The sequence below is a fragment of the Callorhinchus milii genome, unplaced genomic scaffold (genome assembly GCF_018977255.1).
Source record: "Callorhinchus milii isolate IMCB2004 unplaced genomic scaffold, IMCB_Cmil_1.0 Scaffold4, whole genome shotgun sequence".
In the NCBI taxonomy this organism is placed as follows: Eukaryota; Metazoa; Chordata; class Chondrichthyes; order Chimaeriformes; family Callorhinchidae; genus Callorhinchus; species Callorhinchus milii.
Window position 1 is genome coordinate 77,932,053 of NW_024704745.1, and position 27,371 is coordinate 77,959,423.

At 45.1% G+C, this 27,371-nt stretch overlaps 1 protein-coding gene across 1 annotated transcript in view; it reads right to left on the bottom strand.

Annotated features, from left to right (window-relative positions):
• Positions 1–4,636: 4,636 nt before the first annotated feature.
• Positions 4,637–27,371, bottom strand: part of oca2 (oculocutaneous albinism II) — a 105,288-nt gene continuing 82,553 nt past the window's right edge. Inside the window, exon 23 of the mRNA XM_042334433.1 lies at positions 4,637–5,121. Coding sequence (XP_042190367.1) covers positions 5,034–5,121 — 88 coding nt within the window. The 3' untranslated portion in view covers positions 4,637–5,033. The remainder of the gene's footprint in view (positions 5,122–27,371) is intronic.

Genomic DNA, 27,371 nt, shown 5'->3' on the forward strand with positions numbered 1-27,371 from the left:
AAAAAGTGAGTGAAAAGCGCTATATCAAATGCAAGGATTATTATTATATTATTATTATCCTGTGAAGCACTTTGAGACGTCTCAACGACATGATAAGGCGCAGTATCAAATGCAAGGATTGTTATTATTATAATAAAGAGGGGACAAGATGAAGAGATTGAGGCTGGGAATTCCAGAGATTTGGGGTTGATAAGATCAGTCAGGAGGCATAGGTCTGCCGTTGACCTTGAACAGTTTCCCCCTTACCATTCACGTGGATTATACTGAAGAAAGCTCACTGATCGTTGACATCAGGGTCTTTGGGCTTTCCATGAGCTTGTTATTTACCCCGGTCACATTCCTCGCTTTATAAAGGAACGGATCTCAGAGGTGCTGTCAGGAGAGATGCTGCCTCGTGCCGTCAGTAACATTCGTAAGTCGATTGCACTCCAAACGGATGGAGTTTTGACAGGCAGGATGGAGATTTAATTAGCACAGAATGTGTGGAGTGGAAGTGGGGGGGTGAGAAGCAGTACGTCAGAATGAAAGAAAGCAGAGCAAAGGCATAGTCGCCAACTCTCAAATGTCAGGGATTTAATTTAATTCCCTCAAGACATCTCATCTCAGGCAACTGGCCTTGTGTCTTCACAAACACAAAAGGTCTGTGCGGTAGGAATGAGTTGGAGAGGGACGGGGGGGCAGAGGTGGAGGGGGAGTGGGAGAAAAGGGTGAATGGGATAAAAAATTGATGTCATTATGACTCCAAATAGGCTTTATAATTTGCAATAGGGGGGAAAGAGGAGAGGTAGGGGTGGGGTCAGGGTGGAACGATCATTCAGTCTCTATCAAATGAATGTCTGCATTTTTCCAATGTTAATAAACATTTCTGCTTCACGTCAGTCTCTGTCAGGCCACTTAGACTTTTACCTGCACGGGTAGGTTCTGGCTATGATGTCTAAATAATGCCAAAGGCTGACATACTGGAAAACTGACACAGACAGCCAATTAATGCTATATGAGGCCATTGCATCAGCATTTTGGTCTGTACTGTATTGAATCCCTGTGGGAAGTCGCAGATATAAATCATAAAGCCTCATTTGTCTTGTAAAAGGTCAGATCTTAAACTGTGAGGCAGATCGGAATATAAATCAGATCTGAGGGGAAGGGAGGGCAATCGCAGATGGGGTTTCGAGGTTTATTATTCCAAATGCTTACTTACAATTAATTATTAGTTTGTGTAACAAAAAAAAACAATCATTTAACTTTACGAGCTTGGCAACTTCACCTGAGCGTGGTTCTATTTATATTGTGTAAATGTAATTGTTGCCTGCTGCGTATTGCCCACAAAATACAGTCAATCCACTTCACAGTATATTCCGTGAAGCGCTTTGAGACGTCTCAACGATGAGATAAGGTGCTATATCAAATGCAAGGATTATTATTATTATTAATAAATAAGATCTGGAATTTCCAGAAATAAATAAGGAACAATAGTACTGTTTCGTTGTGCGTAAGCGTATTGGGAGTCTTTTTTTTTTACAATGTGCTTCCTTTTTACCCAAGGTTTCAAAACTGTTTACTTCTTTTTTTGTTGTAGGGTTTGTGTAATTGTTCCTGTTGGTTTCAACCATAAATGGTTTGAACTATTGTTTGAACTATTGAACTGTTGTTCAAACCTTCTGCTTAACAAAGAAAAAAAACATATTTTTTGTTTTTAGCTCTTCTCTTTTCAGATGATTTGTTACTGATTGGGGGAAAACGATTATAATAATCCTTGCATTTGCCTTTCACGTCGGGAGGATACCTCAACGCACTCTCACAGGATTTACGCTAAAGTGTAGTGACTGTGTATTTTGTAGACGAAAGTGGCAACCAATGTCCCACAAACAGGAACAAAGTGAATGAGCAATTTTATCTGCGGAAATCGCTGTCCCGGACATCAGGAGAAACCACCTTCTCTTTTTAGAATAATTTCATGGGATCTTTGTAGATAGACATTGCATTATCCACTGTTCCACAGTGCAACGGTGGCGTCTGTCTACAAGTGAATGACCCTAGTGAGACCGAGAACTACAGAGGGATCTCCCTGACTTCAGTGGCCCTCAAAGTGGTGCTCCAGATAGTCATTGAACGTGTATCGCAAACATTGGAAGCTCACGGTTTGATCCAGAAGGAGGCGTCTGGCTTCGGTTCTCGCCAGGGTTATGTGGGATCGTTCGTAGCTTAGCATGAGATCACAGAACGTTGTGAGGCTAAGGGAAAACCTTCCTACATTACAATCATCAACTTCCACAAGACTTTCGACCTAGTGCCGTATGAGACCTCATGATGAAACTGGAAGTCATGGGAAAACATGACCAAATCCTTGCATTTTATCCGGAATCTTTATTCCGTTCCAAAAGTGTTGACACTGAGTCCATCGCTCTTGAAAAGGGTTGGGAGGTTGGAGTGGGGGGAGGGTAAGGCAAGGCTGCCAATTGTCACCACCCTGTTCGATGTATTCATCAATAACATGTTGGGTGGCATCGAGATGGATGGACTTTGTGTATCTATTCCAGACCTTTTTGACTGGATTGCAGCATTTCTGTTTCAGACAATATTTTGTGGCTGGGATACACACCAGGGGATGTTATGTGCTGCACTCAACATATTGAACACTGGGCCAACCAGTGGAATATGATGGTGGGTGGCCCCAAGTGCGGAATCATGGTTCTGCATAGCTCAAGAGAAGACATCGAGGAAATTGATTGGAAGATACAAGGAGGTTGTAGTGGGCACCAACTTTTGCTTGGACACTGAGCAAAGAAAAGAGAAAGGGCACTCTGTTCATGCTTGTCTCTCTTCAAGGAAACAAGGTCCCAATGCAGGTCAAGCTAGCAGCATATAAGACCTGTGTGCAAACAGTCCTCCTTTCCTCTTCCGAGCTGCTGGGGATACAGAGGAGAGGAGAGGCTTCCTCCAACCCATTTGCAAAGTCCAGGATCAAGCAGTGAGGTGGATTTGTGGCAAACATGGGAAGGGGCTCCGGCCTACCCTGACCTGTTGCTAAGTATCCTGAATCAGTTTCGCATTGGCACATCTATTTGCCAAGGCCCCTCGCACGAGGACCCGGACTAAGCAGTTGGTGCTGAGTAAGCCTGGTACATGACTTTGGACTTGGACCTTGAGAACATCAAAGTGGTTGGCATATCGCAAGCTGTCCTGTAACGGTCCTCCCACCACACTGAAGGCAGATGTCTGTCAGATAGCTAATGAGGAAACTCTGAGGCTTGGGGCAACAGCTGCTAGAAATCCAGAGTTTGTGACATGGTGGGGAGGGAAGGTGACCGAATGTGACCGAACATTCATTGATTCCATCAAACACCTTGAGCGATCAGATCAACTTTGTCAGGATGTTGAGGTTAGTGCAGTTATTATAATAAAAATAATAATCCTTACATTTGACCTAGCGCCTTTCATGTCAGGAAGAAATCACAAAATGCTTCACAGGTTATAATAATAATAATAATCCTTGCATTTTATACAGCACCTTATAATAATAATAATAATAATCCTTGCATTTGATATAGCGCTTTTCACGTCGGGAGGACGTCCCAAATCGCTTCACAGAACACACTGTAAAGTGAATTGACTGTATATTTGTGGGCGAACGCGGCAGCCAATTGCGCACAGCAATGTCCCACAAACAGTCGTAGATTGAAAATGACCAATTTATTATTGTTGTTGTTTTGGAGGATTATTATTAGGCTCTGTGTGGAGTAAGGAAACTTGCCCAAGGTTTCGCCCTCTGCCTGGAATTGAACTCAGGTCTCTCGCTTGCAAAGCGAGTGCTCTAACCACTGAGCTACAGGACTCCACATCACGTCACTGAGCTGTTTCAAAGAGTTTCACAGAATATACCATAAAGTGAATTGACTGTATACTTAACTGTATATACTGTAATGTGTTAGTAACTGTGTATTTTGTAGGGGAATGTGACAGTAAATTTGCGCACAGCAGTATATTCCGTGAAGCGCTTTGAGATGTTTCGAAGATGTGATAAGGCTCTTTATCAAATGCAAGCATTATTATTATTATTATGATAAGTGGGTTCAAGAAACAAATAGATGTGTAATTAAAGGCTTAAAGAAGCACAGAAATCTTCAACACAGCTACTTTCAATGGAGGAAAGGTATTAGCGGACACAGTGCATTAATAACATATAATAATCTCTGCATTTGAATTCTAATGAATTCGACCGAGCAGGTGGCCCTAGCTGGACAAGCAATGGGAAGCTTGATAGATATTGCTCTCAATGACAGACTTAAATGTTTTAGTTGGTTCAGCTAGGACTCCAGTAACTTCCAGAAAATTTGGAAGCAGAAAATTTCCAGGTGGCGGCACACATACGGATACCGTCAAGCACTATGATGGGTTTCTGCACGTGGCAGACACCCGGCTGACCAAAAGATAAATGCCCTTTAGCCACTGACTCACCGACCAGTGGAAATAATTTCTCCCTGTCGACTCTATCAAAACCTGTCACCATGTTGAAAACTTCAATCAGGTCCCCGTCACCTTCCCTGTCAATGTTTGGAAGAATAACATTCAATCCGGGAGAAACGGTTGATGACGTTTATTGTCGGGATCAGAAGAATCCCACACAGTTGCCGGCATGGAATTTTTCCTTTTAAGTTAGGAATTGACATTACTTTATAACAATCTGAGCTGCTCCAACAGGCGGGCACTTTACATGTCGAACAAGGTCAACGTGGAGGTTCCACTGAAGGGAAATAAAATAAGTCGTAAAGATATCGGACTTTGTTTTGAAGCAGCTTTTCGTTGTTGAGCTGGATTGATGAGCTCAGAGTTCCTTGTTGTTTAAATGCTACGGTTTTGCTCCTCTCATTTGTATACGTACATGAAAAGAAGTCGTTGTGAGTTCCCGGTGAAAAAAAGTGATAGGATACAAGTCACAAGTGCCGATCGGAAGCAGCTTCTCTTGCCCATGTCCGCTGCCGATGCAGGAAATCGTTAAGAAAGCAGTGTTTTCCTCAGGGGCCTTGGAAGCGAGTTCAGGAGTTCCATCCCAACACGACATGAACAACCAGCAGATAACACATCCCGATAGTGGTGGAAATCAACATCATGGGAAAACCCAGCCTGAAAAGAGAGTGAAACAAAAGCGTTGATATCAGGAGGAAAAACAGCCTAAGCTTTCGAGTGCCATATATTTTTTTGGTCAGCCGGGTGTCTGACACACACAGGAAACCCATCACCGTGCTTGAGAGTATCCAAACCAAGCTCCCTCTCGGTCTCTCTCTCTCTCCCTGGAGGGACGCATTCTACTTACCTAATTCCAGAAAGTATTAGGCCCAGGTTGGCAAGAGTCAAGGTTTGGAGATCCCAGAGTGTGCGTTAGGGTAACTGCTGGAGTCTAACCAACTAAAATCGCATAGTTTGCCATTGGTATCACATATTGAGTGGCATTTGGGGATACCAGAGGCTACACAAGTCAACAGACAAGTGGTGTAATTGGTTTCCCTGCCCGCTGATGCAACCCTCATTAGCTCTGAACCTGAACAGTACACTGTGAACCAATGCTGGAGGATGGATGGCTGGGTGAGTGAGGATCGAATAATATAAGCTAGCACTGTGCGTATGCGTTTCGAAAGGTTTGTTCACCCACTAACAGGGACTGTGACCTTGGTTTTGACCATCACACGGCAGGTTGGTTTCACTCCACTGATGACATATTATTCTAAATCGTAATCCTTATCAATGGAATAAATATATTCATGATAATCCTTATGTTTATGTTTCACCCACAAAGTATAGTCAATTCACTTTACAGTATATTGTTTCGAATAGAGCCAGGGAATCTTTAACCCCCACCTGAACAGGGAGACAGCACCCCAGTTTAATGTCTAACCTCTGACAATGAAGCGCTCCCCCAAGCACTGCAGGGAGTTTCAGCCTTTGACTACGAGTTCAGAGTCTTGAGGTGGGGTTTGAACCCACAACCCTCTTGACTCAGGGACGAGAGTGCTACCAACTGAGCCAAGCTGACCCCCTTATAAATAATAAATGCCATCATCTCCGCTTTCTGCGAGACACGTGAGTTTGGATTCAGCTTGAGTCATATTTTTATAGTGTTCAATGCCATCTTAAATTTTAAAGTTAATGTCAAATTTGAACTTAGCAGTAACCCAATTGTTAGTCGATTGGTGGATCACTCTCCGGGGATAATCATCCCTCCAAAAAAAAAATTGGGTTACTCAATCCGTGACTGTTTGTGGGGCAATTGGCTGAGCGCAATTGGCTGCCGTGTTTCACCCACAAAATACAGTCACTACTCTTTACAGTATATTCTGTGAAGCGCTTTGAGACATCTCGAAAAGACGTGTTAAGGCGCCATATAGAATGAAAGAATGATGATGATTCTTATGATTATTATTATTATTATCGTGAGCTACAGCTGCTCCTGGTAACCGCAGAAGCCTATGTTACACTGTTATCAAGTACTGCATTTCACGGTATCCGAGTGGCCTGAAGTGTTCTGTTTAATGGGAGGTCAGAAGCCTAATGAAGTGGCACCATAACAACATCCTCCACACTCAGCAACAACAATACCAGCTGCTAATGGCCACAAAGATGACAGCAATTAAATTATTCAGCCAGCTCGCTAAAGGCCCAACAATTCAGATCCGATACGAAGCATCACAACTTTCACCTTGAGATTCCTCAATGAGGAGTCTGGTTGGAACTTTCCCTGCAGGAAATCTGTTCCAATAATACTATTCCCCGCATTTGTTACAGAGCCCTATCATGTCGTCGAAATGTCTGAAAGCGCATCATAGGATTTTACTGAAAGTGAATAATGATAATAATCCTTGCATTTGATACAGCATCTTATCACGTCGTTGAGACGTCTCAAAGCGCTTCACAGTCTATACTGTAAAATGAATTGACTGTATATTTTGTGGGCAAAACAAAACATACAGTCAATTCACCCCCAACCTCGCCCGACTCCACTGGCTTCCCATCATACAGAGGATACAGTTCAAGATCCTGGTCCTCACCTTCAAAGCCCTCCATAGTCTTGCTCCCCACTACCTCTGCGACCCCCTAATCCCCTACCATCCTGCAATGTAGGGCTTTCCCTGCATTGGAATGTCAACCTGTGAGCTCAAGTCCCGATGTTGAGCTTTGAGTTACAGCCTTCTGACTTAGACGAGAGAGCTACCAACTGAGTCAAGCTCATAACTAGACATAGATTCACACGGTCCTCACTTATATCACTCGCTTACAAGGAAGAACTCCTTAACACCGCGCTTCAGATTCCTGATCAGGGAATCACATTAAGAGATACCTCAAATAGACTCCTTTTGAAATGTCCTTCCACAGTTCACCTCCAAGTTTTTTTTTGTGGGGGGGACACTTTAACATCAACAGTGTTTGCAATGTGCTGGTGAGTGTCTTGAAACAGTTGTACATAGCAGCGGGTGAAGCGCACATTAATTCAGACACCTTCCAGTGTAACAACTGGAGCTAAATATATACTTGAAAGGACAGAGGACAGAGAATGATTGGCTCGGGCTACAGAATGCAGCAGTTTCCCTCTCACTTTGAGACCGTAAACATTTCCAAGTCTATGCTTGTCTTTGCTCCCTGCTCTCCCATTCTCTCTCCGCCCCCATCCCTCACCGCCCTCCATGACCTCCATTGCCAAGGCAACAAAGCCTCAAACCCAGCTTGTCCGCATCAGACAGCATGTTTCCACTCTCTTGCAAATCATCGTCAATTCCAGTTTCCATGTCATGAAATCCCATTTCAAAGACGAGGAGGCTATAATTTGCGGAGCTCTCGGGAGTTCTCTTTGACCATTTGCCCTTTACATTTCTGAGGAATCAAGATTAAGTCTAACCTCAGAACGAGTGAGTAAGGTAATTTTTCTTCAGTCGGTACTGGAAGTACTGCTCTTACTGAAAGAATCGTGTGAAGAATCCTATCCAGGTGGGATGTGATGTGTTAACTTAACACATTGCGAAAAATAGCTGTCAAACCAGTTAATGACAATCTGCTCTTATAAATACACACACACACCACCTACCCACACACACATCCGGTCCCTCCCTATCTTTGGTACAATGCTTTGCCGCAAAAAACCCTATTGTTGTTACGTCCCACAATTATTATTAGAGAGGTTGGGAACAAACAAGGAGATACAATACATAATTAAATTACATTTTATAGAATCTTTCACTTCAGGTGGACGTCCCAAGGCGTTTGACAATCCTGGTTTGGAACCCAAGCTGGGAGTGGGTCCCAAGGGAGTAGCACCTTGAGTAGCACCTTTCTTGTCAGGAGGACGTCCAAAGGCGCTGGAATGGGAAAGATGATGGGGAAAGAGCAGAGGAGTGGAAATAGAGTGGATCATTCCAATAGGGAAGTTGGGACCAGCACCAGATAGGTTGAATGGCTTCCTTCTAAGGTGTAAAGTCTGAAACTTTGAGTTCAGTGATTGTTTTAGCTTTGTTGCTTTACCTCCATCACCCAACATGTCCAGACAATTCCTATATTTCCCAACAATCATCTTTTACCACACAAAAACAAAACAATAATAATAATCCTTGCATTTGATATAGAGCCTTATCACGTTTTCGAGACATCTCAAAGATCATCACAGAATATACTGCAAAGTGAATTGACTGTATTTATCTAGCACCCTTGATGTAGAGTAACGCACAGTGGCATTAAACAAGGAAGAAGGAGAGAGGGAAGTGATCAAATGTGTGGTTGAAAAGGTAGATTTTTAGATGGAATTTAAAGATAGATGAAGAGGGGGCAAGATGGAAGATTGAGACAGAGTTAGAGACGTAGTGAGTGACTGAAGCCACAGACACTGATGTGTGAGGTGCTTCCCATTTGCAAAGTCCAGGATCAAGCAGTGAGGTGGATTTGTGGTAAACATGGGAAGCGACTAAAGGGAGGGAGGCTTCTGAGCCTACATTGACCTGTTGCTCAGCACCCTGGAAGTAGAGTCAGCTAAACAGCTGGTGCTGAGTAAGGCTGGTACGCGGCATTGGAATTGGACCTCAAGAACATCAAGCTGGATAGCATATTACTAGCTGTCCTGTAAAGGACCTCCCACCACCCTGAAGGCACATGTCTGTCAGATAGCTGATGAGAAAACTCTGAGGCTTGGGGCGACATCTGTTGGAAGGCATTACCTGGAGTCTGAGTTGGTGAACCACACATTTCTACATCCAGCTCTTGGAATCCACCTTGCTTGGCTTGGAGAGAGGCAAGCAGCTGCTTCTCCACATCTCCAACTGGTGGAACCATCGCTCTTTGAAGCTCTCACGCATTTCATGTTGGGCTGCAATACCCATCAGGAAGCTGGCGGGGAGCTGCTGTTTCCTACCATGCACCTAGTGAGGGCTCAAAACCGCTCGTCAAATATCAAATCACCAACTGGTGACTAACCTCCTTAGGGAGGAGGTAAGTGGATCTCTTTAGAGCTGAACTGACTCCAAGGTGACATGTTTGACAGTGGAACATTGGAATCGAGACAACTCTCTGCGACAGTCTCGGTAATCCAGCTCCTGAGCCAGGTGGGTCCACAGTATTCCAGGACAGCACAGCCCAGCCTGGCTCATCGGCTTCACAGGATATACTGTAAAGGGGATTGGCTGTATTTTGGAGTGAGTGACTAATTTTATTTGGGGGATTAGTTGACCAGAACAGCGGGAAACAAAAATTCCCTTCTCATCAGGGAGTAGTGTGTTCGAAACTCATATAGTGCCATAGGATCTTTAACATCCAACAGAACAGGCAGACAAGACCCCAATTTAACACCTCATCCGAAGGTCGGCACCTCCGACAATGCAACACTCCCCAGCAATGCATTGGAGGGTCATCTTAGTCTATGTGATTGCAAACACTGATGTGGAAGTTGAACCCACAACCTTCTGATTCAAGGCAAGAGTACTGCCACTAGCAGAGTGAGGAGACTAATTTAATTCACTTGCACTTGGCCTCGCATTCAGGTCCGAGGGATGAACTGCCTGTATGTGAACCCTTTGTACCACCCGAAAGCCCCGCTGAATTTAACTATTGTCCAAAAGCTCTGAGAAATAATCGAACAGTGAGACATCGCCATTCAGCACACAACTTGTAATTTCTTCTTAGAAATTACTCAGCGGAATGAAAGGGAAGACGCAAAATGCTGAGAGCCACTTAAAGAGAGAGAATAAATAAACCACTTTATATAACAAGAACCACAACGTGAAATAAAACCAGAAAAAGCACAGCGTGCCAACCAGCATCTCAAAACGAAAGCTAAGTTAATGCTTTAGAATTTCAGCTCGGAGAAACGGTCACTCCTGCATTAAATCTGCTTTTCTCTTTCATGCTGGGCTTTTAGTGTTACACTGTGCTTCCGTTTGCTGTGGAGCAGGGAAGAAGAACTTGCATTTTTAGAGCACTTCTTTACAGCAAAATAATAACAATCTTCACATCAGGATGACGTCTCAAAGCGCTTCACTGTGTATTTTTGGAGGAGAATGCAGTAGCCAATTTGCGCATAGTAGCATCTCACGAACAGTCATCAAGAGAATGACAAATTATAATTGGGAGAATGTTAGCCAGGACAGGTAGAAAGTTCCTACACTTGACTAATAGTCTCGTAGATTTTTGACAACCACCTGAACAGACAGATGGGAAACATGGTTTACTGTTTTACGACCTATCACCATCCACCTTTATGATAATAATAATCCTTGCATTTGACATAGCGCCTTTTCACATCATTGAGACGTTTCGAAGCGCTTCACAGAGTATACTGCAAAGTAAATTGACTATATTTTAAGGGCGAAACTCACAGCAGTATCCCACAAACAGTCATGAATTGAGTGACCAATTTTTTTTGAAGGGATTATTTACCCCCAGAAAGCTATTCGCCAATCAACTAACAACCGGGTTCCTACTTACTGCAAGGTAAAGCAAGACGTGTGGAGTAAGGAAACTTGCCTGAGGTTTCGCCCTACCCAGGAATCGAACCCGGGTCCTCTCGCTTGCGAGGCGAGTGCTCTAACCAATACTCTACAGGACTCTGGGACTTCATAGTGTGACCAGCGTGTGAATGGGATTGCTCCTGTAGCCATCTCCTGCCTGACGTGTGAAGAGCAGGATTCCATGAAAATCCAAGCTGTCTGACAACAAAGAAACTTAACTTTCACCTCTGTGAGCAAATATTTTAGCAAATCTACCTAAATAACTGTAGCTAAATTGAAACTGAAGCATTGTTCAATGAGAGCTTCTTTAATTCGTAACCACACCATCCACTGATAATTCCACGTGGTCTGTGTTTACCAGCAGCATTTAAAAGCTCCATCAGAACAGCCGACCAAATTAAATCCCCTCTACTTATCTGTATAGGAGGTAGATCTCATTGAACACACATTATAAGCCAAACTAAACAAGGAAGGAAGGAGTTGAAGAGCTGTTGCTGAAAGCTCCGTCACTGATGGTGGTGCGGAGGAGACAGGGGACAGAATCTTACAGCACAGAAATGATTCTATAAGGCCCATCAAGTCTGCCCTGGTGTTTTTCTCCACATGAAATCATTGAGTCTCATCTCACTTTCCTCGGGAATCACTTGGATATTTTACGGCAAGAGTGGTTCTTTTTTTTGACCTTTGAGCGAGTGCCTTTTCAGCCCCATTCAACTACAAATGGACTGTACTTAAAATCATAGAGAGCTGACTGTGTAGGTAGGGAGCCACGCTTCCCTCCAGTTGACAAGACAACCACAACAACTTGTATTTATATAGCACCCTAGCGAGGTAGGGTCCCTGAGTTCTTGACCTCAAACACAGAGGATATAATCTTAACACTAGTGTTAAACCGGTCACGAGTGAAACCCGAGCTATTCCTTCAGGCACAAGCATAATATAAATGATTCTTATATTTGATATGGCGGCTTTCAAGCCTTAGAGAAATCTGAAAAGGGCGTCACAGGATTTTACTGTGAAGTGCAGTGACTGTGTCTTTTGTAGACGAATGCAGCAGCTAATTTTCACGTTCAGGTGGACGTTAAAGATCCCATTGCACTATTCGAAAAGAGATGGGAGTTTCTCCCAGTGTCCTGGCCAGCAATGCTCCAAATAAAATTGGTCACTCACTCCATAATAATAATCCTTGCATTTGATATAGTGCCTTATCACGTCTTCGAGACATCTTAAACGTCTCAAAGAGTTTCACAGAATATATTGTAAAATGATTTGACTGCTTGCAATGCAAAGAGTTAAAAGTCTTTCACGGACTCTGCCTTCAGTGGGGTGGGAGAAAATAAACTATTTAATGTACATTTTGTGGGCAAAGCACAGTAGCCAATTGCTCACAGCAGTATCCCACAAACAGTCGTGGATTGAAATGACCAATTTTTTTTGGAGGAATTATTATCTCCAGAAAAGCAATATGCCAATCAACTAACAACCGGGTTCCTACTTACTGCTCGGTAAACAGAGGCGTGTGGAGTAAGGAAACTTGCCCAAGGTATCGCCCTGCCTGGAATTGAACCCAGGTCTCTCGTTTGCGAGGTGAGTGCTCTAACCACTGAGCTACAGGACTCCACATGGCTGTTTGTGGGACATTGCTATTCACACACACAACACAGTCAATGCACTTTACGGTATACAACAGCAACAACAACTTGGATTTATATAGCGCCCTCCACGCCGGACGGCGTCTCAGAGCGTTTCGGATCCCGGGGCCGAGCCGGGGGGAGGGTGAGGAGCCAGGGGGAGGGGGGGGAGCCAGACCCGGAGGAATGAAGGTAACGGGCACTGTTTTGAGGAGAGAGGTCAGAGAGGTCGGGGGGTGCAGAGGAGTGGAGGGACTTGAATACGAGGGTGAGGATCTTGAAGTCGATCCTCTCTGGGATAGGCAGCGAGTGCAGTCTGGCCAGGACTGGGGGGATCGGGGAGCGGAGTTTGGTCGCGTGAGAATGCGGGCGGCAGAGTTTTGAATGATTTGGATTTTATGGATGGTAGCAGATGGGAGACCGGCGAGGAGGGCGTTAGAGTAGTCCAGCCGAGAGGTGACAAAGGGATGGACTAGGGTTTCAACGGCCTCGGAGAGAGGTATTGGCGGAGATGGGCAATGCGTCGGAGGTGGAAGAAAGCGGTGCTGGTGAGGGACCGGATGTGGGGGAGGAAGGACAATTGGGTGTTGAACCTAACGCCAAGGTTACGTACGGGTTCGGAGAGTTTTAGGGGGAGGGTGGGTAGGTGGAGAAGGTGAAAGCCGTGAGATTTTAGACGTTGATGAGAGCCAAACAGTATGGCTTCCGTCTTGTCAACGTTCAGCTGAAGGAAATTTGCACTCATCCAGGCCCTGAGGTCTGACAGGCAGCTGACAGAACATCAGGGGACTGGGGGTTCGCAAAGAGAGGTGGAAAAATAGAGTTGGGTGTTGTCCGCGTACATATGGAAGTGTACCCCATGCCTGCGGATGACATCCCCAAGAGGGAGCATGTAGATCAGAAAGAGGAGGGGCCCAAGAATGGATCCTTGGGGTACCCGCAGGTAACCGGGTGAGAACGGGAGGAGAAGCCGTTTGTGCAGATGTACTGCGGGCGGTTTGTGAGGTAGGACTCGAACCGGGCGAGTGCGGTCCCACTGAGGTGGATGACGGAGGAAAGGCGGTGGAGGAGGATGGCGTGATCGACTGTGTCGAACGCGGTGGAGAGGTCCAGGAGGACAAGGAGGCAGAGGGAGCCCTGGTCACAGATAGAGAGGATGTGGTTTGTGACTTTCACAAGCGCAGTCTCTGTACTGTGGGCGGAAACCGGACTGGAGGGGTTCGAAGAGGGAGTGGGAGGAGAGGTGTGCGCAAAGTTGATTGGCAACACCGGGTTCTAGAACTTTTGCGAGAAAGGGCAGATAAGAAATGGGGCGGTAATGGCTGGGGTTTGAGGGATCTAGGGAGGGTTTCGTGAGGAGGGGGTTGATGACAGCAGTTTTGAGGGAGGCAGGGACTGATCCAGAGGAGAGAGACTAGTTGATGACGTCAGCCAGTAGTGGGCAGAGGAGGGGGAGCTGGGTGACCAGTAAGTTGGTGGGGAGCACTTCTGTGAAGTCCTTTGTGGAATCCATCATTCCAACGCGAATGTCACAATACCAAATCCAATGATTCTTATTATTGTGAAAGTTGGGTCTGCTGCTTGCTCATTTACGCTCTTATATTATCTTCACTTTGTTCAACTCTAACGCACTTTAAGGGTTTTCTCCTTTATTCTCAGGCGATGGGAATAATCCACCTACATCTACATCAGAAACCCACATCTTCTGTGCAGGACCCGTTATAACTCACCTCACTAGTGCAAATTCTCTTATGCCACAGTTACACTATGGACCCTATTCACTGCGCACGAGGGCCCACCCACTTCCTGCACACTGGGCGGGCAGCATTTTGGACGAAAACGGTCAACTTCCAGGTCAACAACAACAACAGCAACTTGGATTTACATAGCGCCCTTCATGCCGGACAGCGTCTCAGAGTGCTTTACAGTTTAAGATCCCGGGACCGAGCCAGGGGGAGGGGTGGGAAGGTGACCAAAGGCGCGGAAGAAAAGAACAGGAAATGACACGAGTGTGACCAATCAGTCAGCCATTTGTTTTCACTTATTACAGCAAGCATCCGGTGAAGAGGGAGCATGTCAGGGCCTAATCCATGTTCGGTCAAACCCACTTGTTAGGCCTCGCTATAACTCTAGTTGGGATTTACTTGATCGCAAACACTACGCTAATAACGGGATTCCACTCTACCTTGGATTCTTCCTCGTCTCCTCATCCTTCCTGAAGACTTCATCTTACTTTTCTCAGTTTCTCCATCAGACAGTGGCTTCTTCTCCATTTTAAACATCTCAGTTCAAGATGCACCACCATGGAAACATAGAAATTGACAGCACGCAAGGAAGCCATTCAGCCCCATCATGCCTGACTGCCTCGCTCTGTGCAAGAGCTACCCATTTAGCCGCCTCTGCTGAGTTTGCCTGCAAAATTCACAGTCACTACACTTTATTGTAAAACCATGACAAGTATGACTATCCAGAATGCCACAGCCCATATGGTACCAGGGTGGGGACGATCAATGTGGAGATAATAATAATAATCCTTGCATTTGATATAGCGCCTTATCACATCGCTGGGGACACCTCAAAGCACTTCACAAACGGTCAGTTCTCTTTACAGTATATTCTGTGAAGCGCGTTGAGACGTCTCAAAGACGTAATAAGTCATTATATCAAATGCAAGGATTATTATTTTTATTATATCAAATGCAAGGATTATACAACAACAACAACAAGATTCCATTTATAAAGCGCCTTTCACGTCAGGAGGACGTCCCAAGGCGCTGCACAGTTGGGTCATGACCCGAGCAGGGGGGAAATGGTCAGGGTGAGGGGAGGGAAGGGAGGGAGCAAGGAGGGGGGAAATGGTCAGGGTGAGGGGAGGGAAGGGAGGGAGCGAGGAGGGGAAATGGTCAGGGTGAGGGGAGGGAAGGGAGGGAGCGAGGAGGGGGTAGAGAGTCGAGAGGGGAGCTGAAGGCTCGGTCAAAGAGAATATAATAATAATAATAATCCTTGCATTTAATATAGTGCTTTTCACGTCGGGCGGACGTCCCAAAGCGTTTCACAGAACATACTGTAAAGTGAATTGACTATATTTTGTGGGCAAAATGTAGCAGCCAATTGCACAGAGCAGTGTCCCACAAACAGTGGTGGACTGGGTGACCACTTTTTTTTAAGGGATTATTACCTCTGGAAAGCAATCTACCAATTCGCTAACAACCAGGCTCCTATTACTGTTAGGTAAACAGAGGTGTGTGGAATGAGGAAACTTGCCTAAGGTTTCACCCCGCCCGGGAATCGAACCCAGGTCCTCTCGTTTGTGAGGTGAGTGCTCTTACCAATTCGCTACAGGACTACACATCCTGTATATTCTGTGAATGGAGTAAAGCAGATACCATTGGCAGGCGGACCTTTAGCAACTCTGCCCCCACCCTCTAGAACTCCATCCCGCAGTCCCTCCACCTCACCCCCTCCCTTTCCTCCTTCAAGACCTATCTCAAGACCCTCCTCTTCGACCGTGCCTTCGATCACCCTCGTCCCCCCCTGCCCTCCACCCTCTCCGATCCCAACCCCCAGTTCAGGTCAGAAACATTGATTGTCCATCGCCTTGGGACCTCCTCCCAACGTGAAAGGCACTATACACATGTAATTTTGTTGTTGTTGGTCAGAGCCTGAATGAAAACTTTGAAGGAAAGATCAAAAGGCTGAGGTTCCTTCATCCCAGGCTCCTTGAGGTAAAGGGACAGATCAGGGGTTTTGTCAGCCACTGAGGTGAAAAGTCACTGGTGGGATCAGAGCAGGACAGCTTAAAGATTGTTGAGATTGATTTGATTATTTCACAAAAGTGGAGGGTGTAGATGAGGCAAAGGAAAGGATGGAGGATAGAGCCCTGAGGAACACCTCATAAGCGTGCAGTGCAGGAGGAAATGCTGTTAGAGGAGATGTAGTGACAATGTTGGTATAGAGTAGGACTGAAGACAGAAAATGCAGAGCCATAGAGGTGTAATAATAATAGTCTTTGCATTTGATATAGCGACTTATCACATTGTTGAGGCATCTCAAAGAGCTTCATGGAATATACTGTAAAATGGATCGACTGCATTTTGTGTACAAAATGCGGCAGCCAGTTGCACACAGCAGGGAGGAGAGATGCCGGATTGGGAAATGGGCCATGATCTTGCTAAGTAGCCGAAGAGGTTCTTCAGTTGAATGGCCTCCTCCTGTTCCTAGGAGCACTTAACTCAATTGCAAACCTGTAGCTCGGTGCCAGCCACAAACTGAACGTGTCAAGTTACTGCAGTCAATTACAAGGTGGCCGTGATCCAAAGTATAAAGAAATGCAGAATTCCTCTCCTCCCACTGGGCAGAGGTTTCCATCTCCAACTACCACAGGTGCCTACTTTTGACAGGAAGCAATTATTCCCCGGATTTGCATAATACAGGAAACCCACAGAGTCTGCAGCTGAAGACACAGTGAGGATAAACCAAGGTGTTTATCCTGACTTAACTGCTGCGTTTGAAGTGCATGAAATATTGCAGGCCAGTGGGCAATGGAACTCCAAGCTATGTTTCCAAAGTACTCTACAACTTCTGCAAAGTACAAAAGCGAACTTGTATTTACACAGTGCTCCTGTAGCATCGGTTAGAGCACTCGCCTCTCAAGCAAGAGGATCCGGGTTCGATTCCTAAGCAGGGCGAAACGTTACGCAAGTTTCCTTACTCCACACACCTCGTTTTACCAAGCACTAAGTAGGAACCCGGTTGTTGGACAATTGGCGGATCGCTTTTCCGAGGGCAATAATCCCTTCAAAAAAATTAAAATAAAAAAAATAATAATTTGGTCACTCAATCCACGACTGTTTGTGGGATATTGCTGTGCACAATTGGCTGCTGCATTTCACAGAGTTGCTAAAGGCAAGGACTAATTGGGCTCAATGCCTGTTTCTATACTATATAATTTTATGTAACTCTAAGTAATAATAATCCAAGCATTGGATATAGCCTCTTTCACATCAAGAGGACACCTCAAAGCACTTCACAGGATATTCTGTAAAGTGGAGAGTGACTGTATGTTTTGTAGACGAATGCAGCAGCCAATTTGCAGTGTCCCACAATCCGGAGTGATTGATTAATTGTATCTGGAGGATTGTTGGCTAAGACATCGGGAGATGTCTCCCTTCTCTTTTTGAATAGGGGAGCAGCATCTTTAACATTCACCTGAAGAGGCAGATCGGAGCTCAGTTTAACGTCTCATCCGAAGGACAGACTTCCAACAATGCAGGGCTTGCCTGGTATGCGTGTGTTTTCACAACGAATTTAGCAAACTGTGAGCAATTCTGCAGGTGAACGCAGCATGGGATTAGTTACCGGTGACAAATTGGCAAAGGTTTTTTTTATTATCGGGGCAGTTAAAAGAAGAAGAATGATGCAGCTGTTATGGATTTTCTCATAAAGTACAGATATAATGTGTCAGTGAAGGCTGATCTCACTCACACTGGGGCTGTATATGCAAAAATGGAATGGAATTTGGGTCAATTCGCAACAGCAAAACAGTCTTCAATCTTCATCTTACTACAGTTACATTCCAAAATACCTGGCTCCTTACAAACTGCTCCAATCAGTCTGAACAGGGCTGAATTCCTGCCCACTCCTGCCCACATTAAGCAAATCTAAAAGCACATTGTGTCAAACAAGAATATGTTACAACCGCGTATCCAGATCCTTGAGGATTACACTCAGCAAGATCTATGACTGAAGCACTGTCCTGTTTGCTGTCACATTTCTACCCAGAGCGAAATTACTTCTGATGCAAATTGTGTTCCGCGGCTTTTCAGATGTCAACCTGGATCAGCTCGTAGCCTCTGAATTAGCAAGTTGCAGACTCAAACACCATTAAGGAATTTGAGCTCACAGTCAGGGCGGCAGAGAGAATGGACTGTCAAAGATGCCATCTTTCTGATAAAATAAGCTTTAATCTGTAATTGAAAGATCCAATGGAAAGATCCAATTGAAAAGAAAAGGGAGTTTCTCCCATGTCCTAGACACAAATAATAATAATAATAATAATCCCCCCCAGATAAAAGTGGTCATTCACTTCATGGCTGTTCAAGGCTATACTTTACTGCACTCTATCCTGTGAAGTGCTTTGAGATGTCCTACTGGCGTGATGAGGTAAGGTTATTCTTATTATAACCACCTGAACAGGAAGATAGGTCCTTAGCGTCTTATGCAAAGGACAATGGAGGATGGAATTTGGAAGCAATGACATCTCACACCTGTACAGACTCCCACTTTCTTTAGAAAGTGCTCTGAGACATTTTCCTGTGTAAAACATAAGAACGTAAGAAATTCTAGATGAAAAAGACCAAGGTCCATCTAGTTCTTCCACATTCCTGGCAGTCGCGTGCACATATGTCTTGATCTACCTATGTACTATACCCATAATGTTATTTCCTAGAAAACTATCTAATCTGCGTTTGAAGCAATGAACACTTCCTGCTTCAACCATCTCCCTCGGGAGCCTGTTCCACAGGTTCACTATTCGCTCACTGAAATAGTATTTGTATAGATTTGTTCTGAATTTCACCCCCTTTGATTTCTCCAATTTCCAGAACTGTACAGTCTCTAAGTATGGTCTCACCAACGATTTATACAGTGGTAGGATTACCCCACTATTTCGGCTGCTATTGATCTTTTGATGCATCCCAACATCTGGTTTGCTTTACTCACTGACACAGAGATTGTTGGGAGAGCTTCAATTTATTATCAGTCAGGACCCCCAGGTCTTTTTCATTTTCCATACCTATTATTTTCCTTCTGTTCAAATAATAGTCCCTTTCCAGGATTTTTTGTCCCCATTTGAAATACTTTACATTTCTCCACATTGAATTTCGTCTGCCACCAATCTGCCCAATCCACAATTTACCATCTTCATTAACTTGATGTTATCTGCAAACGTAGCCACTGTGCTCGCGTCTCCTAGTTCCGGATCATTTATAAAAATATTAAACAAAAGGATCCCAAAACAACAGTGGCGCTGGCGTGAGCCACAGTTCCTTGTGGAACGCCACTGGTAATATTTTCCCAGTCTGATGATATTCCCTGTACCACCCCCTCTGGGTTCTTCCAGTCATCCAGTTGTGTATCCATTGTAATATACCTCCATTGATTCCCGCTTTATCCACTTTCAGTACCAGCCTCTTAAGAGGAACGGTATCAAAACCTTGCTTGCACTTATACAGCGAAAGGCAGTGTATAAATGCAAGGTGTTGATGTCTATGGTATCATGTTAAAAAAATTCTAATTTTTAAAAGATTGGGTGAGTGTGCATCTTTAACTCAGTTTTAAACTCATATTTAAGTCCAATCTTTACTGTCAGATTTACGAAGGGAAAATTATTGGAAAGGTCAAGCTACACACTCGCCTCACAAGCAAATGGACTTTGGTTCGATTCCGGGGCAGGGCAAAACCTTAGGCAAGTTTCCTTACTCCACACGCTTCGGTTTACCTACCGTAAGTAGGAACGCAGTTGTTGGTCGATTGGCGGATCGCTTTTCGTGGGTAATAATCCCTCAAAATGAATCCACAACTGTTTGTGGGGAAACTGCTGTGCACATTTGGCTGCTGCGTTTTACCAACAAAAATGCAATCGATTCACTTTGCAATATATTCTGTGAAGCACTTTGAGATGTCTCAAGAATGTGATACGGTGCTATATCGAATGCAAGGATTCTTATCATCATCACATACAGCCTTCTGAATTCTGTGAAATGCTGCAGGAGGAACAATATTAAGGAAAAAGAGCTGGGGAGTGGAATTGGAGTAGACAGCTCCAGTGTGGGGATTAGAAACAGCACAGGCACAATGGACTGAATGGTCTGTACTGTAAACCATCCATGAATCTATATAAGCCTATAAAATATTCAGGCTTTACAAACTGGTACATGAATCTGCATGATTCTACTAAATTTCTTAATTAGATAGGAAATGCATCACATCATTTGCACTGCGTTCACAAAGCACCGTGATCTCCCAAGTGAAAGAGAAAACAATTAATACCGAAGGGTGTTATTTCCTGAGGTGACGGATGGGGATTCTGGCACGTCGAACACATAGCACTTCCCTGCTTTGGAAAATGTTCTAATCTGCCCTTCAACCCGCTTTCTGTTTTAAAGAGCACATTGTGACATTCAAGCGTTGATTAAATTACCTGCCACGTGTACCCCTTGCTTTGTAACTAAAGCAACAATTTGCTTTTATTCAGCACTCTTCACGTCGTTTTGTGGCGGTGTGTGATGACAGAGTCGAATACCAAGTTGGCCAAAAGCAAGAGAGAGAGAGAGAGAGAGAGAAAGAGAGAGAAGGGAAAGGGGAGGTGACCATAGGCATGATCAAAGAAACAGAATTTTAGACAGGATTTTAACAAGAGTATTTTGGGGGGGTCAACCGGGTGTCTGACACATATGGAAACCCATCACCATGTTTAAGAGTATCCAAACCCAGCTGAGAATTCCAGGCATCCCATCTACACATGGGAATCCCAGAGATAGACTGTTGGAATGGAATGCTCTCTCTCTCTCTCTCCCTGGAGGGTTGCATCCTGATTACCCAATTCCAGAAAGTGTTAGACGCAGGTTGCCCGAGCCAAGGCTTGGGGACCCCAGAGTGTGCGCTGGGGTAACTGCTGGAGTCTAACCAGCTGAAACCACATAGCTTGTCATTCATATCGCTGTCTGGCAAAGTTTCCCGCTGCTTGTCCAGCTAGGACCTCCCTACACATTAAGTACACTCTCTTTTGGATGCTCCTTGATGTGGTGTGGGTAATCAACAACAACAACAACAAAATTACATTTATAGAGCGCCTTTCATATCGGGAGGACGTCCCAAGTTGCTGGACAGTCAGGGCCACCAATGGTAGGGCGGGTCGGTAGGGAGACATGGAGCAGCCGGAGCCCGATGAATGGAGGAAGTGGGCAGGTTGGTAGGGAGTCAGCAGGTCAGAGAGGTAGGAGGGGGCGAGGCCATGGATGGCCTTAAAGGTGAGGACAGAGATCTTGAATTTGATCCTCTGGGTGATGGGGAGCCAGTGGAGTTGAGCGAGGGTGGGAGTGATGGGGTCGGGGAGCCTGGTGCGTGAGAGTACACGAGCTGCAGAGTTTTGGATGATCTGCAGCTTGTGAGGGGACCAGTTGGGAAGGCCGATGAGGAGGGAGTTCCCGTAGTCGAGCCTTGAGGTGACGAATGCGTGGGTGAGGGTTTCGGCAGCCTGAGGGGTGAGGCAGTGGCGGAGTCTGGCAATGTTGCGGAGGTGGTGGTAGGCAGTGCCGGTCATGGTGCGGATGTGGGGCAGAAAGGACAGTTTAGGGTCAAACAAGACACCCAGGTTCCTGACTGGCTTAGTGAGGTTGAGTGTGCAGCCGTGGAGGCTGATGCTGACAGCGCCTGAGGTGCGGAGGCGCTGGCGCGAGCCAATCAGGAGGGCCTCAGTCTTGCTGACGTTGAGTTGGAAAAAGTTGTCCCTCGTCCAGGACTTGATGTCGGACAGGCAGTCGGTCAGGACCTCAGTGGTCCTGGAGTTGAGGGTGGAGGCAGAGAGGTACAGTTGGGTGTCATCCGCGTACATGTGGAAATTTACCCCATATCTGCGGATGATGTCACCAAGGGGGACTACTAATGATGTCACTAATCGGGGTCTCCTTGAAGCTGAACCGACTCCAAGGTGATATATTTGGAACAGAATGCCGGAATAGAGTCAGTCTCTATGAGGGGGAGGGAGGGGGGAGCTGGGTAGTCCGGTTCCTGTGCCAAGTGGGTCCACGGTATTCCAGGACACTGCTGACGACAGCCCAGCTAGCCTGGCTCATCGTCAGGACTTGCAGAGGTCACAACAGGTAGCAAACAGGTCACAGAGGGTAGGGATTCCTCCCATTCTACTCCTGTTAACCCTGCAAAGTCCTAGCGGATAGAGTGTTACTAGTTGGACAAGCAGCGGACAGTGATATCGATAGCAAGCTATAGGGTTTTAGTTGGTTAGACTCCAGCAGTACCTCAACGTACACTTTGGGATCCCCAACTTTTGGCTCTTTCCAACCTGTACCTCATACTCCAAGATGCTACCCATGTGAAGGGTGCTGTATTTGCCCACAAAATACACAGTCAATACACTTTACAGTATATCCCGTGAAGCACTTGGAGATGTCTTTTATTTTATTATTATATTTTATTTTAATATTATATTTTATTATAATATAATTGCAAATTGTTGTTGTTTGCTGTGATGCTCTCCAGAGTCAGGAAGTAGGATGTGTTGCCTCCAGGGAGAGAGTGTGTGTTTCATTCCAAACAAAGGAAATCACTAAATGTATGTGGCATACAGGGATGTGGAAACCACAGTCTGGGGCGGAATGGGAGGAGATGATCTTAAACACGGTGATAGGTTTTTACAGGTGTCAGACACTCGACTGACCAACAAAAAAAACCTTTGGAAGAGCTTTTGCCTATTTTGCAGAAGAAGAGAGTTTGCGCTTGAAAGAGTTTTCAGTCGAGAATTCTCAATTCTGTGTTGACTTCACAGGAAAGCCACGTTTCCTAAATATAATTAGTTCATCTGAGCAATGAACAAGTCTCCCTATCTGCGAGCTGTTGATCTGTCACTAAAGCCACACACTCTCACTGCCCACAAACACCTCACCCACCGAAAAGCAATTCGGAATAGGAACATCAGCCTGTGATAAATGAGCAGTTATGCAGCCATCTGTCGTCTGGTGGCTGCAGGTTTTTTTTTCTATTGAGTGTTCCAAGAGCTCGGAGCTTGCCTGAGCAATTTGTGCAGCCTGCCCATCAGTGTCGCTTAGCAATAGAGGAAATCTCGTTGCTACTGCCACACAGGGGAGGATACGCGTGAGCAAAGCTATATCAGGCTGCCGTGCGCACAGACGCCAAACGAAAAAACATCCTAAAATAACAGTGTCTTACAGACACCAGTGCCTGAGAGAATAATATATAGTAATAATCCTTGTACTTGATATAGCACCTTATCAGGTTGTTGAGACTTCGCAAAGCGCTTCACAGAATATATTGTAAGTGAATTTGACTATCTTTTGTGGGCAAAACACAGCAGCCAATTGCGCACAGCAGTGTCCAACAAACAGTCGTGGATTGAGTGACAAAATAATTTTAATTTCTTTGACAGAATTATTTTGGCATTCCACGAATTGACCAACAACCGCGCTCCTACTTCCTGCTAGACAAACAGAGGCGTGTGGAGTCAGGAAACTTGCCTAAGGTTTCGCTCTGCCCGGGAATCGAACAAGGATCCTCTCGCTTGCGAGACGAGTGCTCTAACCACTGAGCTACAGGACTCTACAAGAGAAGCCCAATATGCAGCCGGGGATTATCAAACACTCGCTTGTTAAAATAACAGCACATCGCAGAAAGCCTAAAGCTGACCCCTTTCACCCCATCCCATTCCATCTGAGAGCTAATAGAGAGAGTTGGGTTTGCATCCTGTGCAAGTGGCTTTTACCACTTCAATGAACAAACTGGGAGCCGGAGCCCCAACCTGTCTCCTCACTGACCGAAACCAAACAGCGGGTGTTCATTTATAGAGAATTCTCAGTGTTATAATAATAACAATCCTTGTATTTTATATAATAATAATAATAATCCTTGCATTTGATATAGCGCCTCATCAGGTCTTCTAAGCGTCTCAAAGCGCTTCACAGGACATACTGTAAAGTGAATTGACTGTATATTTTAGCTCCAATCATGTCGGGAGGACGTCGAAGCGGTTCACTGTAAAGTGGAGAAACTGGATTTGTGTAGGTCAAGGACAGAGACGTTCCGCAAACAGCCGTAAAGTGGTTGACCGAAATGTTCCTGAGAAGTGCCTCGGAGGATCTAATCTCTACTAAAGGTGGCAGAGCAGGGAGCTATTAATTCGGAGAATGTGTAATATCAAATAACCAGACACCCCTACCCCCACCCACCATCCCATCCGCCCCACAAAGGCACATCCATAACTACCAACATCTCACACAGCCGTCAATAAGGGGCCCTGCAAATATCAGCGTGCTGTGCTGTGAGTGAATTTCATTAGTCTTTGCAACGATTTCCATTGCGAATAACCTCAGATTGTATTAGGTATTGATCGGGACCTAGTGAAATGATTTTCCAAAGCAGGAGAGCACAGTTCACCCTGAAGATGAACGAAGGCTTGCTCGATATTCCTGAGATCTTTCATGTCCAGCAACTAATTCACGAGCTGCGTAGCCGTGAGTACTGTGTTTGGCCAATAGTTTAAATATGCTTGGGACAGCCGCCTGCAAGATCGTATCTTACTAAAATCTTCTCCTCTGACAAATTGTCTGCTCCCAGGCTTATCTCACTGGTAACAGATTCACTGATTCCCTCCACTAAATCTAAATAAGTGTTGGCTGGAAGAGTGATCCTCTGACAATACAGCACATCCCCAGCTCTGTAGCATCAGCCTAGTCGAACAGAGCTCAAGAACCACAACAACAACAAAATTACATTTGTATAGATCCCAACATGGAGCTTGAATCGACAATCTTCTGACTAGAGAAGTTAGGGCTGTTCTCCTTGTAAGAGGGAAGATTAAAGGGAGATTTAATAGAGGTGTTCAAAATTATGAGGGGATTTGATAGAGTGAACGGGGAGAAAGTGTTTCCACTGACGGGTGGGTCGGTAACCAGAGGACACAGATTTACGATAGTTGTCAAAAGAAAGAGGGGAGGCGACAAGACATTTTTTCACACAGCGAGTTGTTCGGGACTGGAATGCATTGCCTGAAAAGGTGGTGGAAGCCGATTCAATAACAACTTAAGAAAAGTTGGAAGAGGGCAAATTTCAGTGAGTTAAAAAGGCACTGAGCCAAGGTGGACTGGAAAGAAACATTGGCAGGTAAAACAACTAAAGAGCAGTGGGAAGTCTTCAAGGATGAGATAGCTCGGGGACAGAATAAATACATTCCCACAAAAGGGAAAAGTAGGGCTTCCAAACCTCCCTGGATGACGAAGGAAATTGTATCTAGAATGAAGCAGAAAAAGGAGGCGCTTGACAAATGTCAAACCCAAGACACAGAAGACAACCAAATAGAATATAGGAAGTGCAGAAGAGGTTTGAGAAAGGAAATAAGAGGGGCAAATAGATTATACAAAAAAAGGTTAGGGGGTAACATTGAAGGGAATTCTAAAATATTTTACAAGCATATCAAGAATAAAAGGCGAGTCAAAGGTAGGGTGGGGCCAATTAAGGACCAAGAGGGAGATCTTATTGTGGAGGCGGAGGGCTTGGCTGATGTGCTGAATGGGTACTTTGCATCTGTCTTCACAAAAGAAGTGGATGCACCAAATGCTGCAGTATCGGAGGAGAGCGTAGAGGAAATGGATAGGATAAGGATAATAGAATTTTTCGATGAGGTAACGGAGAGGGTGGATAAAGGTAGTGCAGTTGATGTAGTTTATATGGACTTTCAAAAGGCATTTGACAAAGTGCCACATGAAAGACTTGTGAGAAAGATAGAAGCCCACGGTATAAAAGGGACAGTGGCAGCGGATGCAGAACGGGCCGGGAGACAGAAAGCAGAGAGTTGTGGTGAACGGCTGCTTTTCTGACTGGAGGGAAGTGTACAGTGGTGTCCCCCAGGGATCGGTATTAGGACCATTGCTCTTCTTAATAGACATAAATGATCTGGACTTGGGTATAGCAAGTACCATTTCCAAGTTTGCGGACGACACAAAGTTAGGGAGGGGGTAAACAGTGAGAAGGATAGGAGCCGACTGCAGGAAGACATAGACAGAATGGTACAATGGGCGACACATGGCAGAGGAGTTTCAATGTGGAGAAATGCGAAGTAATGCATTTTGGTAGAAAGAATGAGTGGAACGCAATATAGGCGGTAATACAATCTTAAGGGGGTAAAGGAACAGAGAGACCTGGGGGTGCAGGTAAATGAATCCGTGATGGTGGCAGGACAGGGAGATAAAGCTGTAAAAAGGGCATATGGGATACTAGGCTTTATAAATAGGGGCATAGAGTACAAGAGTCAGGAGGTTATGATTAACCCATATAAACACTGGTTAGGCCTCAGTTAGAATACTGCCCCAGTTCTGGGCCCCACACTATAGGAAGGATGTTAAGGCATTAGAAAGGGCGCAGAGGAGATTTACGAGGATGGTACCAGGAATGAGGGACCGTGATGATGAGGAAAGGCTGGAGAGGTTAGGATTATTCTCATTGGAGCAGAGAAGGTTACGAGGACCTAATAGAGGTCTTCAAAATCATGAAGGGATTTGATAGGTTAGAAAGGGAAAAACTGTTTCCACTGGTGGGTGTGTCGGTGACTCGAGGTCACAGATTCAAAATAGTCTCTAAAAGAAGCCGAGGGGAGGTGAGAAGAAATTTTTTTCACGCAGCGAGTTGTTCGAATCTGGAACATTGCCTGAAAGGGCGGTCGAGGCCGATTCGATAACTACTTTTAAAAACGCGGTGGACGGGTATTTGAGGAGGACGGGTTTGCAGGTTATGGGGAAAGGGCCGGGGAGTGGGATTGACATTGCATTGCTCTATTCAAAGAGCCGGCACAGACTCGATGGGCCGAATGGCCTCTTTTTGTGCTGTACGATTCTATGATTCTAAAGAAGTGGATAGATATTTGGGGAAGGCAAAATTTGCAAGGCTATGGGAAGAGATCGGGGGTGTGGGATTAATTTGAATAGCTCTTTCAAAGAGCCGTCATGGGCACGAAGAGCCG